This window comes from Haplochromis burtoni, unplaced genomic scaffold, assembly GCF_018398535.1.
Source record: "Haplochromis burtoni strain Fernald_Lab_line unplaced genomic scaffold, NCSU_Asbu1 Contig_58, whole genome shotgun sequence".
NCBI classification, from domain to species: domain Eukaryota; kingdom Metazoa; phylum Chordata; class Actinopteri; order Cichliformes; family Cichlidae; genus Haplochromis; species Haplochromis burtoni.
In genome coordinates this window covers 1,843,971-1,858,598 of record NW_024582419.1, presented here as the reverse complement: position 1 = coordinate 1,858,598, position 14,628 = coordinate 1,843,971, and the positions used below count along the sequence as shown (strand labels likewise).

Genomic DNA, 14,628 nt, shown 5'->3' with positions numbered 1-14,628 from the left:
AAAAAATTAAGCTGAAAGAGTCCAAAATCCACTATAAATTCAGTTCCCTTTAGTTTTCAAAGCCAAAAATAAAACAATACAGGCCTAAAAAAAAAATTCTGCCGTAACCAATAAATGACATTTTCTCGGATCCATTCATACACGCTCTGACGGAGTATAATGCAGATTTAACAATGGTTACCTGCTTATTGTGGGAGAGAACAGCAGGTTTAACTTTCACTCACTGGTTGTGTGAAACTGCTTTTATATTTCTGTTAGCAGGCGTTCATGTGGGGGAAAGGGTGAAACGTCAGCTCAGTTTGAAAAATTTCGTTCTCTGAAAATACTGACGGCAATCTAGTGAAACTTTACTCTGGTCACTGAAAACGGAGCTCTGAAGTTTTATTCTGCTACTGAATAAAAACATTTTCCATCGAGAAGTTAAAATTTCAGGTCAATTATCTCGAGATATAAATATTTGAATCAAAATCTTTCCTGGGAATTATTGTTCAAATGTATTTTTTCTGTGGCAGAAATGAGCTTCCATACAAAACAGTCTGTTTGGCTTTCCTGAAGGAATAAACACAAGATTAAAATTTATTTCACAACCAAAATGGCATTTTTAATTAAAACCCTCCAAACTTGCAGAGTAGTGGGAATATTTTACAAAACCAAATTTTCTGACTACATAACATGGACTTGTTTACACATTTAACAAGTGAAAGGCTGCTGGTTTGATTCCAGCTGAAGACAACCCCAAGGGGATTTGTATCAGGAGGGGCATCTGGTGCAAAACAGTCAATTTAAACTTGTGGAGCGACCCTGCTCCCGAGGAAGCAGCAAAAAGGTTGCTTTTATATGAAAACCCCCTTTATTAAACTTTAGCAACACACAAGAGAAGGAAAAAAATATAATTTTTGAAGTTATTAAACCCTCATTGATTACTTGTACATAGCCCAAGCTTCAAATAAGTACAGTGTATCGATACTGTGAGCACCCACCGCTGTGTACATGACAAATGTATAACAGATCCACTTCAGGGGGAGAAAAACATGATTTTGCAGTGGTATCTGTTAGACTCAAAGAAACAAGAAGGTAAAGCCAGTTCCAGGTAAGCATGAAGATTATTAATAAAGCAATTTATTTGCCAAATAAGAATGCCTTTACAGTATATACAGTACATATGACAGCCTGAATACCACCAGGAAAATGCTGGGCAAAACAAAAGTTGACTCCCAGACTGCATGGAAAGAGAACAATCATAACTATTTTTTTGGCGTTTTGGTTCGTTTTGAAACACGCAGTGATATATAACGAGGGATTCCTGACCCCCCTGGGCAATTAAATATACACGATGCATTACCTATATAAAACAACAATAATCTGTACACCGTTGTATGGAAAATACGATTGCACAACCCAACAAGTCCCACAGTATGTCTATATCTGAATCCAAGCAAGGCCTTGCTGCTTAATCGTCGATTAAAGAACATAAAGAACTCTTTTGGCAACTCCACCACCACTCGACAGACGCTTCCATTCTCGCCGCTGAGGAGGAAGAGCTCTCCCGTGTCGATTTCCCTTGTTTACCAACACATGAAAATGATTATTACGCCCCGCAGATTATGAGCACTGAAGATCGGAAGACGCTAACGGTATTTACATTGATGGATGAACACGTGGAGGTGCATGGCTTTCTTTACAGTGTGCGCATTAATGGTGAGGTGGTCGACGTGAAGAAGAAGACCTCAGTTCTGTCGAGGGGACCTCTGAAACCAAAACCATACTCGGGGGTCCCCTCTCTCCTCTCCTCCAGCACCGTATGTCCCACATTGAGCTCGGCTTTACCTTCCTCCTCCTCCTCCTCCGCTCCCTCGGATCTCACTCCTGTTCCTCCTCGTCCTCCTCCTGGAGCTCCTCGATGGCATCCATCTGATTCCTGGAGCACACCTCGCTCATGGGGGCCGAGTTCTCGCCCTCCACCACCAGCTCGTTGGACATCTCGTTTTTCTGTGGACAAAGCAGACGGGGGAAATGGAAACAAAATCGTTACTGTGCTGAATCAAATGAGTAAAAATGAAGCCACTGTGAGTCCAGAGGTTACAAAATCCATCCAGCAGCACCTCTAAAGTCACTAATTAACACCTTACATCTCTGTTTAATCTGGATAAAAACAGTGTAAAAAAGCAGTTTGCAGGTTTGTGCCTGATTATTTCTTGGCTGAGCACAATGATTTCACCATGAAGCTGCCTGGCTCAAACACCAGGAGGGCACAGCGTTTTAGCCAAGAAACACCACGGCCTTCTGGCTATGATCTCAGCCTGTTATGTTATCCAATTAGGTGTTTTTGTGCGGATTAATGAGCTGTAAGGTGTTAATCAGAGAGCTTTAGCCTTACTTGTAGGCAGATTTAGTTTCCTTTAAACAGGGAAAGACCAACTTTCCTTTATGTCTTCATGCAAAGCCAGGCTGACTACTGATTCATATTGAGTAGAAAAATACGATGCACCATTCATGAAACACATACATAAATATTCCTTTAAAATAAAAAGCAAAGCTGGAGATTGTTTATTTGCCTAAAATGGAAGAAACGCCATGTTTTCAGATAGTTTTTTTTTTTTTTTTTTTAAATACAACATGAACACGGTGCAGCTTCCCGCTTCAACAGGATGCCGGGAGTAACAAGGTTGTTCATCTGAAACCGGCTGTCCTTACAAATTAACATTTTCCTAAAATAAACAAAGAGAATGTTATATTTCTGACAATCAGAGAGGTGTGGTCACAGAATAGCAAGTACAAGTTTATTAAAGCTGTACCGTTTTCAATTTTACTTTTTTTTTTTTAAAAGACAAACAGAACATTAAAGGTGACACTTTATGATGATGTCAACTTGATATTTTTTTTTTTTTTTTTTTAAAATTCTAGAATTCTGCTAGAGGAGCTTTGCATAACTTACAGCTCAAAATAATCCTTCATAATAATCATGCTGTTAGTTCGACTTGTCTGTCGTTTTAGCTTCTCCTTTGTGCAAGCTTTCTACTGGTTGGCTGCTCCTTGTAAACAGAAACATTAAACAGTGGCCGGGAGTTCTGTACCTGAGGTGACTGTATTAGACTCGGTCACAAAGGCCTACAAACCGTGACCCTCGGTGACCTTCGTTGCTATGGAAAAAAAGTCCCTGACAGGTCACAAATCACAAAGAGTGCTTCTGCACTAAAAACCTCCTTGGACTGCTTTGGTAGTGAAACCATTCACCTTCAAATTAAAAGCTGAGCTTGACCTGCAACCAGTAAACTTTTATTTTGAAAGCGAACTTTGTTTCCAATTTGTATTGGACTTCACAGTTTCAATTTAATTTGTTGCTTTAAATTAAAAAAAAAAAAAAATTATATTTTGAGGAAATGCAATTTTCAAAATTAGAGATAAAATCCAAGCAATCCGATGATCCCTTATGACCAATCAATCATCATCCTGTTAATACTCCGGATTAACAGGAGGGCAGTGCGTTTGCAGACGTGTTGCTATCTTCCCAACAAACCACAGGCCACTCTGGTGTTTTAGTGACCAAAGCAATGACAAGGAGGATATATATTTTTTTGTGTAGCGCCATCTTTGCCAGAAGCCACTTGCCAACTGGTCTGGGAATTCAACCTGTGGTTGCTAACTAATCTCTAGGAGTGCAAAACTGAAGCCTGAGGGATGGCCACTGTCACTGACCTCACAGAGATCAGTCTGAAGCCTGAGCTTGTGGTTCACCAACATGTTATTTCAAACTTTGGCCAAGTTTCACGTGAGCATCCACCAGTAATCCAACAGTAATGAGAGAAAGCTAGGAGAAGCATAGCAGGTCCACTTTAAGCCCATGCACAGGGATAAATAAAAATGCCCAAGCCTTCTCCTCGCATGTGTGCTTTGATGGAAGGATAATGACTAAACAGGAAAATTATAATTAGTGAGGCACACGCCGTCTGTTCACAGACCCATAAAGAGCAAAAAAAAAAAAGAAAACGCAAAAAGGTGTGTACTCATGTTTAGAATGACCTCAGTCCAGGTGTTCTCACCTGTTGTCGATAAACATAGCAGGCTGCTATAGCAACCATTGTGGACTCCCCTATGAAACCAGCGAGGAGGGATCCGACCCCGAGTGTGGCCCCGTGAACCCTGAAACACACACAAAAAAGGAGCAGATCAAGTTTTGAACACCGTGAACTAAACATGGACCGGTGCGGACGTGAATTTGCCCGTCAGGAGTAAAAAGTGAGAAACCGCAGCTACGTATTGCATAACTGTAATCCTGACTCACAGCGCTGACCTCTGTGAACCTCTCAGTGCTCTCTGAAGTGGCAGCTTACCCCATATAAGGCAGCACAACTAGACTGGTGATGAGGACAATGATGCGCAGAACCGAGCTGGGGGCCAGCACAAAGGTCTTTTTCAGGGTCATGAGCCATCCAGTCAAATGAGCCCGAACAGTCACTGCAAACACACAGAAAACAGAAACACTCCCTCGCTTGTCCGAACGAAACACCAGTACAAACCACAGCTGGGAGCAAAAATGAAGCTGAAAGAGAAAAAAGGTACGTCTTACCTGGCAGGGGAAAAAAGGAGAAAATCCTGAGTGGGACCACGCACAGCTTAGCGAAACTATCCTCCACTCCAATTACATCAACCAGGATCTTCTCTGACACATGAGGACTCCAAAACACCACAAAGCAAAGCTGTGCAGGAAACGAACAAAGACTAAATTAATTTATCCCCCGCTATGCCTCATTAGATTTCATTAGTTCATTATCTCGAGGGGCTTCGGACCGGACGCGGGCCCCTTTGAAGCTCCCACAAAACAAGCAAGCGAGCGAACGCATGATGGACGGCGTTATTGTTCCTAGAAGGCGTTTCCGAAGCACGTGCAACATTACTGTAGCCATCTCAAAGCAATTACCCTGCGAGCGGAGCATTAATAGTGTTAAACAGGACAGCAAGCTGATCTGAACATGAATAATACATCGCTTTGTTTCGAATTGTAAAAACAGTTTCTCTGCACGCCGCACTTGGACTTAGATCAGAGGGGCTCTTCTATAAAGAGAGATTAATGAGTGAGGGAGGTATGTTGAGCCTAAAGCTAGAGTATTCAGTGTCACAACACAAGCGCTCTCTTTAATGTGGCAGGTCATCACAGCTAATGCTGAACACATACCGTGGTCTGGGAACAGGTCGTGTGCATTCAGTGATTCTTTCAGCTTAAAGCATGCCTTAAAGGTCATGCAGATTGCAACGTGCAACCGGTTGAGCTGAATCCAAGTCAAGCCAGAAGGATGCTGCACAGTGCAGAGAAATGCACTGCGCAGTCAAATGAATTCACATGCAGAAAATAAAGATTTTTATGCTCAGTTCCTCCCCTTTTATGTGAGCGTGCTCAGAGCCTGAAACAGGAAGACTGGGTTAACAGAGAAAGCTGATAACAGGTTATCACGCCCGTAGTTATCGCTGACTGGGTTTTTTATGTTTTGTCTAAAAAGTCTGACCTTGTCAAATTTGCTTCATAGCTCATCCCTCTGGAGTTCCCGGAGATGCATTCATGTTTTGACTAACCAACAGCCACTCTCCATTTGTTACCAACTACAAGTACTTGCCGTCCTCCAGCTGTTTTTCAGGATTCCTGAAATGTCTCAACTTGGAACAAAACACTGATGATCTGATCATCTGACAACCAGCATGTAAATAAAATGCACTCGATCACCTGGTGTCATATTTAATCATCCTCACTTGCTGAGTCTACTCTCAGCCTTATGCAAAGCACCCAGACCTTCCAGGAGTCCTCGCTCACCTCTACTTGCTTTCCTGCTGCTTTGTGTAACTACTTCCTGTCACATGCTGTCACCCTAGCCCTCTCTAAAACCTGAATAAGTAGAGAACAGACTATTAATTCTGCTGGGCATTCCAGCTTCCTCGTACACAAATTTGGCCTTGCTGGGTGAGGCGGTGATCCACACTTTGAAACAGTTGACAAATAGAAAGCAGAATGATATAATCACACACAATAAATATCTCCAGTAGGGCTCAATCCCCACAGAGTTCACCCACAGGTGAAAACTGTAATCTAATTCAGGGTCATGAGAAGTCCTGATATGAGGTGCCCTCTGAACAGGCTGCCAGATTGTCACAGACCTAACACACCATCTTATCACTCTAAACTAGTCTCAACAGATAAATGTAAAATGCAACACCAGCTGAAAAAACCCCCCCACCTGTTACTGCTCTAGTTTTCATCGCTCTGTAAACCTGCCTCTAGCTCAGCACCCATCGACCCAGATTCTCTCGTTCAGGTCTCTCTTATGCCATCTAATCTGAAAATGAATGATGACTAATCCCACCATCACAGAGATGCAGCGAACTCTGGGTTTAAACTCCAGTCCTGTGTGGTGCACTCTGTGGTGGAACCAGAAGTTTCCATATTACATTATTAATACTACATAGCCAGGATGTTAAACATGCAGTGCAGCGGATGGCTGTGAAAACTGAAGAAGGAGGGAGGATGACTCTTTTTTTCCCCCTCCTAACTTAGTGAATAAAAAAGGTACTCATTGTTACTTCTTCTTCCCAAAACTAGTGTTTACTCTTTTTAGGCACTGAAAATTACACCTCCAGATTCAGAAGAATTACACAGTAAATGTTGTGAAATTACACCCCAAGTTGCCGACTGGATTATAAAGTCCTAACTTTTTACACGCGAAAGGCGCTCAGTCTGGAGGCTTTTAAATTAAAGTTATAACGCAACAATTTTATAATTTAGTTCGGTTCTGTGGTCGATGATAATTGCTCTCAATCGGCAGCATTTGACTCAGCTCATTTATGGCAAGGAACGAGTAAAAAGTCACTTTTCTGTTCACTGGCATGTTGAATGGAGCCTTTCAGAGTCAGTCATGATATTTGTCCTTACACACCTTCACAAAAATTAAAAACTGTCAAAAGTGCAAGATTGAATTGATTTTCTTGCCCAGTAAAAACACTTCAAATAGTAAAAAAACAACAACACCTGATGTTCCAGCAGTTGTGATCGCTCAAACCTGCCACTAGCTCAGCACCCACCTACCCAGATTCTCCCACTCAGGTCTTTCTCATGCAGGCTAATCTGAAAATGAATGACGACTAATCCCACCATCACTGCAACCAGACCACTTTATTTAAATCACTGTTTATCTATGCATCACTTTAAGCCTGTGGCTCACCATCATGGTGCTTTTCTTTGATTAATGGCTGTTTGGGTTGGAGACATAGTAAGACACAATGCTCTGCAGTATTTTCAACATCGCAGGAAGTTTCAGATTTCTGATCCTCTGAACCAAAGTTTGGGTGAGGATTACTTCTTTTGATGATTTCACCTGGCGTCGCCTCACCAGTTATCATTACTTTAGCTAAAAAATTTTGAGGCGAGCAATTTATCTGGCCCGAGCGAAGCCGCCAATCTCCCCTGACTCAACCGCGGTTACTCTAAACAAGGTGAGACACCCCAGCAAGGTCTGTTTGCATAAGATTTAATTATCCGTTACGTAAGGTTAGTCACTCCCCTCCTCAGATACGCCTCGTCTACCTCCTCCAGTTGTTTTCACTCTGCTGCATTTCCTGCATGCGTAATTAATACAAGTCAGAGCATGAGGGCTTGTTTTCGACACAGCACCTATCTGCCTGTGGTGCTTTGCCGAACACACACCCTCACATAGAGGTTTACAGCTCTGGGATTCCACATCTGGTGTGCCATTCTTCTCCTCCTCTTTCTCCTCCTTAAAAAAGACCCAACCTTTGCCACAAACTTCCTGTTTTTCTTATTCAAGCTGTTAGGACAGCTAACTGAAGAAAAAGCTCATTCTCACTCGTCGCATTAATACCGAACAGAAGGCGAATATGATCAGGAAGAGCGTTTTTGCCGATTTAAAGGCATAACTGTCCAAACATTTAGCAGAGAAACAAAAACAGTGCGCAGCAGCGTGCATAATGACGCAGGAGCACTCATTATTTAGCAGAAAAGCATACCTGCAAGGGGCTTTTGAAATGTGTTAAATGACATGTTTTATGTGAATGCCCATTTTGTGATGCTCTTAAAACTTGGGTGGGACTGGGACAAAAAATAAATAAATATAGGCCCTTAGCCTGCTCACAAATTCCACCCTAATGTGTCTCCCTGCAACCTGAAACCAAGACGGCACAGCGAAGGAAGAGTACATATGAGTCATTAAAAAGTCGATCACTTAGAACCTTAGTACAGAGCAAACAGGGTTAGAGACATGCAAAAGCCATGTTGAACATGTTTGTGCAGAACACTGAACCAGTTTTGTTGGTCATGTTGGTCTGACTGACAGCATCTTTAACCTGTGATGAGGCAAGATTAAAAGTAGGCAAACAAGGCAGGCGGCTGCCAAAAAAACAAAAACGCAAAGGTTAGTGATGTTTGCACTCTCACATTCAAGATTAGTCTTTGAAAGACAAACATCAGGAAATGCTGCCAAACAGATTTGCATGTTTTCCATGTGTGAAACAGGAATACCTGGCTTGGGCTAGGAGCTTTTTTTTGTCAGATGTCAGATCAGCAAACAGCACCTCACACATTGGAACTCAATACAAGCTATCAGTTAGAAATGTGAGGCAACACGTTTAAGTAATAGTGGGGCTAAATTACAGCAACGCCTGCAGAGCAACTAGGCGCTTTTTTTCGTTTCTGAGCTAAAAACAACAAAAAAGGATGCGTTAAATTGCTTCAACATAATCCGGTATGGTGTGCAAAAATCAAAAGTCACCTTTCTTTTCTTTATATTTTGAGAGGAAAATGAGAAATAGCTGCAGCCATTAATTGAAACGTGCAAACACACGTGGAAATACAGTATATAAGATTCTAATGAACTCTCTTTAGCATACCTTGGTCTTTTCTGAGACCATTTCTGACGAGGCTTTAGTAACCATAGATAGATCGACCGGAGGGTCAGATGTAGATCTTGTGTCAGGTCTTTACTAGACTTTTTCCCCCACATTAGACGACACTTCCTTTGTCCTTCATGTGTCCAATTTTCTCAAATTTTGGCACAACACACCAACACATGCAGAGCTTTCAGCTTATAGCTCTTTGTAAACCTTCCTGTTGGTGGAAAAAAAAAATCTGTCTTACTGTGTCATCTTTGCCATTTTTCATATATTTAAGTTAAAGCACCGGAATAAATGATGTTTCGTGAAAAGCTGCTAGTAACAAAATCTAGCATTGGTTGTTTGCCAAGCGGTCTGTTATGTCTAGACACAACAAGTTTGTGGAGTTTGGTGCCTTTTCCTGCTTGACTGATTTATAGCTAAGTGTCAAGTGGCTTAACATTCCTGTGAAAATGGTCAGGTACAAGGACTGGACTGAAAATGATTTAAAAAAAAAAAAAACATAAAAATTGCAGCCAATGTCCAAAAAAAACAAACAAAAAACCTTCTGGCAAAATTACAAGTCTGGCTCCTTGGAAGCAAATTACGATGAAGTGATGGGTGGCTCAAGACTCTGCACTGTGCCCCCCGCATAAAAAAAGAAAGAAAGATCTTACCGTGAGTGACAGCGCCAGACAGCAGAATGTAAACTTCTTAATATGCGACTTGGTGACAAGGCTGCCAGCGTTCAGCTTGTTGCTGGGATTATTCTACAAGTGAGAGAAGCTCATTAGTGTTCTAGACAAAAAGCAGACTTATTTCTACTGTAAACACTAGCAGGGACAGTCTGAGAATACCTTGTCAAAGGCTGGGTATACTGCTCTCAGTTCAGTCAGCCAACCGTAGGGCATGTGGCCTACCGGGTATGTGGCTGTGAGCACAGCAACGGCCTGGAATGACAAAGACACGACAGCTAGAAGTCATCAGCACATCGGCGCTAGTGCTGAAAATACCACCCGCGCCACACAAGCGGCTAAATTAATGATAGAGGCCTAACAATAGCCGACGCGAGAGGAGCACATGCGTCTCTCACTTTCCCAGCAGCGTTCGGGTTTTGAAAAAGTTTGCGACCGGCCTTGAGCTTGTTATTGTGTCCCGAACAACAATGGGCAGCGAACAGTACAGCCATGGAGGAATGTTTTCACTCAGTGTTATGAAGCCCTGAGTTTCACATGTACATGGTGAATCACCCAAACCACTGGCAGCCAGTGTTGTCAATGATTTCCAGTTCATTCTGGTAAACAGCTTTGTATTGTCTCTAGTAGTTGGGGATCTCTGTAAGCCAGAAAGCTCCAGAGGGAGTTTGTTAGCTTTACATCTGCAGTAACTTGAGGGGGGGGGGGGGGGGGTCATTAGTAGCTGCGAAAGTCTCTCTTTACGATCCTGTGAACGCATCGCAACAATTAGCATAGAATAGCATATGAAGCAGTTTGCAGCAAGTTCGTAATTAAAAGAAATACAATAAACACGAGTGATACGCTCACCTCTGTGGCATCACTGGTGCCCTTGAGGTCACGAGACACAAAGAGGTTGACGATGGGTCGACTGATGCGCTGAGTGGCCAAGATGAGCGCGAGAGGCCACCAGAAACTCAGCATCTTTTTGATGGTGGCGTCGCCCTGCAGGGACAGAGAGAGGAGACGTGCTTGAGACTAGTTTTATTATTACGAAACATGCAAAAAAACCCAAAAAAGTCAGCACATAGCACATACCCCCACGTCAAGCCCGCTGGAGTCCGGGATGTTGTCGTGGATGTTGCAGTAGTAACCCAGCCCGACGATGCTGAAACGAACCAAAGCACCCATATACAGCGAAAGTATCGGGATGAGTAAGGGCTCCACACATTCCAGGTTACTGTGCAGGAGAATGGCCACGAAGACGATCTGCGGGAGAGGAGAGCGATCACATAACACGCTCACGGGTGAATTAAAGTTTGATTGAAAGCGAACGCGGGTGTGTCTCGTCACCTGAGCCACCACGTCAGAGATGGATGCAGAGCCGACGATAACGCTGTACTTGTGCTTCAGAAGGATCCCTGCGTGAATCCATGCCTTCAAACAATAAAGAGAGGTCAGCTCGAGACGCAAAGCGGCATTTTGCCCATTTTTCTGATCGCAGCCGGGCCGTATATTGGTGTGTTGTAGAAAACAAAACAGAGTTGATTAAAACCCGCCTGGTACGTTGAAACCAATGCTTACCATTGCATCCAACAAAGGGAACGCAGCCAGGTACAAGAAGGCCTTCCTTGTCTTGTGCCCCACAGATTCATCCACATGGTGGAGCTTATTAATAATGTAGTATCCTAAATCTGTGTATGCTGCAGGAGAAAAGGGGAAGGGGGCCACGGGTGGGTGAGAAGAGGTTAATGAGAAGATTTCTTCCCACGCTCGATTGTTTTGTGAAAGCTGCAGTAATGAACTCTTTAGGTCTGGCGCGTACAGACACACAAACACCAAAACGTTGCATTTTTAGGATGCGGTTTAAACACTGTCATCAGGCGTTCACAAACAACCCTTAAACACACCTATCAAGATATGCAGGATGAATGCGATGGCCCCGGCCGCCACCATGCAGAACACAGCCTTCCTCCGGTCCCGCTTGCTGTTGACAAACACCAAGCCCACATTCTTAAAGTCGCTCATTGGGCCGGTGAAGAACTTCATCAGGGAGTAGGCCAGACCGTAGCTGGCCAGCATTTCCACTGCATCCTCTTTGACTGTGGCTATGCCCCTGTTGAGGGCCTGGAAAAGATATGGCATGGAGGGAGGGAGGGGAGAGGAAGAGGTGAGACAGCACGTGAGGCATGACCAGCCCGCATGAGCGTGACTTGGTCTAACTTTATCTCTAGCCAGACAGCACCACAGCCCTTAACAGTCCTTCAATAAAAAAAAATTATTTTTTTTAAAGTAAAACACACAGAGGAATATGTGCCTGTCCTTTACAAGCGATCACACACAGTCACCCTGAGAAAACACAACTACAGCTGCTTTCTCTTTTTGCAGGACTCTGTGCTATTTACAGAGCCATTACATAAGCTTAATCCTGACATCTCCAAGCCTCTATGTGCGTGTGTGTGTGTTTTTAATTCTCACACTATCTGCACAGGCTCTCTGGGGTAAAAAGCAGCCATGAGATCACTCATTTGGCTAAGAAAGGACAGGAAATGTCCAGACAGGAAATATGACAATTAAAGGAAAATGTTGGGTGCGTTTTAATCCGTTCTCTATCATCTGCAAGTGGATCAGATTGACTGATAAATGACAGGAAAGAGGCGTGCTGTTAATAACACTGACAGCTCAGTGCGTTTCACGGCAGCAATGGCGACATTGTTTGTTTTTTTCCAGAATAAAAAAAGGAAGAAGAAAAAAAACATCAGGCCCTTCGTGTGGGTGAGAGATCCGCCTCTTTTGCTAAATAATGTACATAAACCTAATGGATGTCTCGACAGTCACATACACGACACCCCTCACGGCTAAGCTAGCCGCAGTTGAAGCCCCAAACCAGGGGGACTAAACGAGACTCGAAATGACTGGTGCCAGCTCGGGGAAGCGGTCGGTGTTTTCTGGGGCCATTTAAAAAAACGCTAAATAAATAAAAGATGCTAGTTGACACACCGAAGCACTCTCCCCGTCACAGCGGCGGCGTAATAAAACGGCCGTTAGCCGCCGCTAGCGAAGCCAAAGCTGCGGTGCCGTGAGTCTTCCTACCCCCCTCCCCTCCCGTAACCTGAAAACAAGCCAGCCGGAGCCGTTACCTGTTCTCCGAGGTCGATGGCAACATTGGTGATAGCCAAAGGCACCAAAAAGCGGATGAGAGGCCAGTAAGGGCTGAGAGATGGAAACTCCACCATAGTACAAGCCGGGATGACAGAGCGAGGGGCATCTGCCTCGGTCTTGATTGATGAGGAGGAAAAAGCAGAAGATTAGCGGCGAGGAGAGGCAGTCGGAGCACCTGTGTTTCTGCCGTCGGAGGGGGGGTTAAGTGGGGCAGCGGCGGCGGGAGGAGCCGGGGCGCTCCGGTAGCGGCTGCGCTTCACGAGGTTGTGGTGCTGCTGAGAGGATCCGAAGGTCAATGGAAATCTCACACCGGCGCATCTTCCTTGCAAATCGTCATCATCAAGGGGGTGGAGAGGAGAGGGGAGACGCGAGGTGACATCAAACAAAAAAAGGAGGGGACTGGGACGAACCGAGGTGGAGATTCGGATTTTTTATTTTTTTTTTTAAAAGAAGGAGACGCGATAATCCGGAGCAGCTCGGCTGGATTATCAGTTTCCGACAGCGTCGTGTTTGATTTCACTGCGCCTGTGCTGGGGCAGTCCGGCTGCTTTTCGACCCTCCCAGAGGCTGGAACCCACTGCTGCCCGCACGTGGGCCTGGCATCCCGGCCGTGACGTCACCGCCAAGTATAAATCTGGCTTTTTATGACAGCGGAGCACGCGACACACAGGAGAGCTAGCAGCAGGGGGTGGTTCGGTAGAGATGAATAATCAGTTCACAACCGTAAAAGAAAGTAAATCTAACTGGACTCTGGAGGGCAATCACATAGTAAAGCAATCATATACACCTACGCATGTCAGGTGTATCTCCACGAGGAGAGTTTGGTCTCATAAATCCTTCTATGTTGCACATTAAACCTGCTTTGAAGACACTTAGGTTTACGCAGCATAAACGGGTAAACGTACAAAGACATACACTGCCACCTGCTGGACAAAGACATTTTAATGTGCAACTGGATGAACAGGGGTGTACCAACAGCATTCTCATGGGGTGCCACTGGCTCACTGTGTAATATATGGGATGATAATATTAATCGAATATGGTATTTGCAAACGTAGTCAACATTTGATTCTATTTAATGCACTATCCAGTAGCTAATTAGCAATTTGTTAGTTGTATGATCTGTTGTAGTGTCTAAATATGATTCAAAACAAATAATCACATATAAATTCAATATAATACACTCACTTTCAGAGTGGACCCTTTAGTTACCAAACGTGAGTCCAAGCTTGATCATGTTCAGCAGAATTTTACAGACAAGTTAATGAGCAATTTGTGACAAAACTGATAACAGGGGAAACATTCCTCTAAACCAGGGGTGTGAAACTTAAGGCTCAGGGACCAGAATAGACTCAGCTAATGGTCCAATCCAGCCCACTGGATCGCTCTGGAAAATGTGAAGAAGAACCCGTCTCGAATGCCAGTCGTACTATACCAAAGTCATTAACTGATTATTTCTTTATAACAACAAAAACTATATATATTCTCTGCTCAGTCTGAACAATGAACTTTCATGAATTTTATCTGTAGTTTTAAATTAAAAAAAATCTCTCACTGCAGGATTAAAGCAATAAAAATATGAATGAATCAATATTTGTTATCCAGTAAAATACTGCATATGGTTCTGTGTAAGGAATACCTTTACACACACTCTCTCTCTGTCTCTCTGTCTCTCTCTCTCTCTCAGATAAAACTGAGGTTATTGTACTCGGCCCTGAAAATCTTAGAAATATGGTATCTAACCAGATTCTTACTCTGGATGGCATTACCTTGGCCTCCAGTAACACTGTGAGGAACCTTGGAGTCATTTTTGACCAGCATATGTCCTTCAATGCACATATTAAACAAATATGTAAGACTGCTTTCTTCCATTTGCGCAACATCTCTAAAATTAGAAAAATCCTGTCTCAGAGTGACGCTTAAA

The 14,628-nt window shown here is 43.5% G+C and overlaps 1 protein-coding gene across 1 annotated transcript; it reads right to left on the bottom strand.

Moving 5' to 3' along the window:
- Nucleotides 1-575: 575 nt before the first annotated feature.
- On the bottom strand, nucleotides 576-13,309 carry ankha (ANKH inorganic pyrophosphate transport regulator a). The gene is made up of 12 exons (XM_005922527.3): nucleotides 12,683-13,309; nucleotides 11,453-11,669; nucleotides 11,127-11,245; nucleotides 10,896-10,979; nucleotides 10,641-10,811; nucleotides 10,413-10,547; nucleotides 9,726-9,818; nucleotides 9,546-9,638; nucleotides 4,568-4,697; nucleotides 4,332-4,455; nucleotides 4,041-4,140; nucleotides 576-1,989 (listed from the first exon to the last, which is right to left on the bottom strand). The coding sequence occupies exons 1-12, from the start codon at nucleotides 12,776-12,778 to the stop codon at nucleotides 1,861-1,863; spliced, it is 1,491 nt and encodes a 496-aa protein (XP_005922589.1). The 5' UTR covers nucleotides 12,779-13,309; the 3' UTR covers nucleotides 576-1,860.
- Nucleotides 13,310-14,628: the final 1,319 nt, after the last annotated feature.

What these genes read in the sequence shown, in the direction of transcription:
- ankha (XM_005922527.3), bottom strand. Translation starts at nt 12,778, where the DNA reads ATGGTGGAGTTTCCATCTCTCAGCCCTTACTGGCCTCTCATCCGCTTT. An exon ending in TCCCTTTGTTGGATGCAATG is followed by an intron (nt 10,980 to 11,126) that starts GTAAGCATTGGT and finishes TATTGTTTGAAG; the next exon opens with GCATGGATTCACGCAGGGAT. An exon ending in GCACCAGTGATGCCACAGAG is followed by an intron (nt 9,819 to 10,412) that starts GTGAGCGTATCA and finishes TTGTCATTCCAG; the next exon opens with GCCGTTGCTGTGCTCACAGC.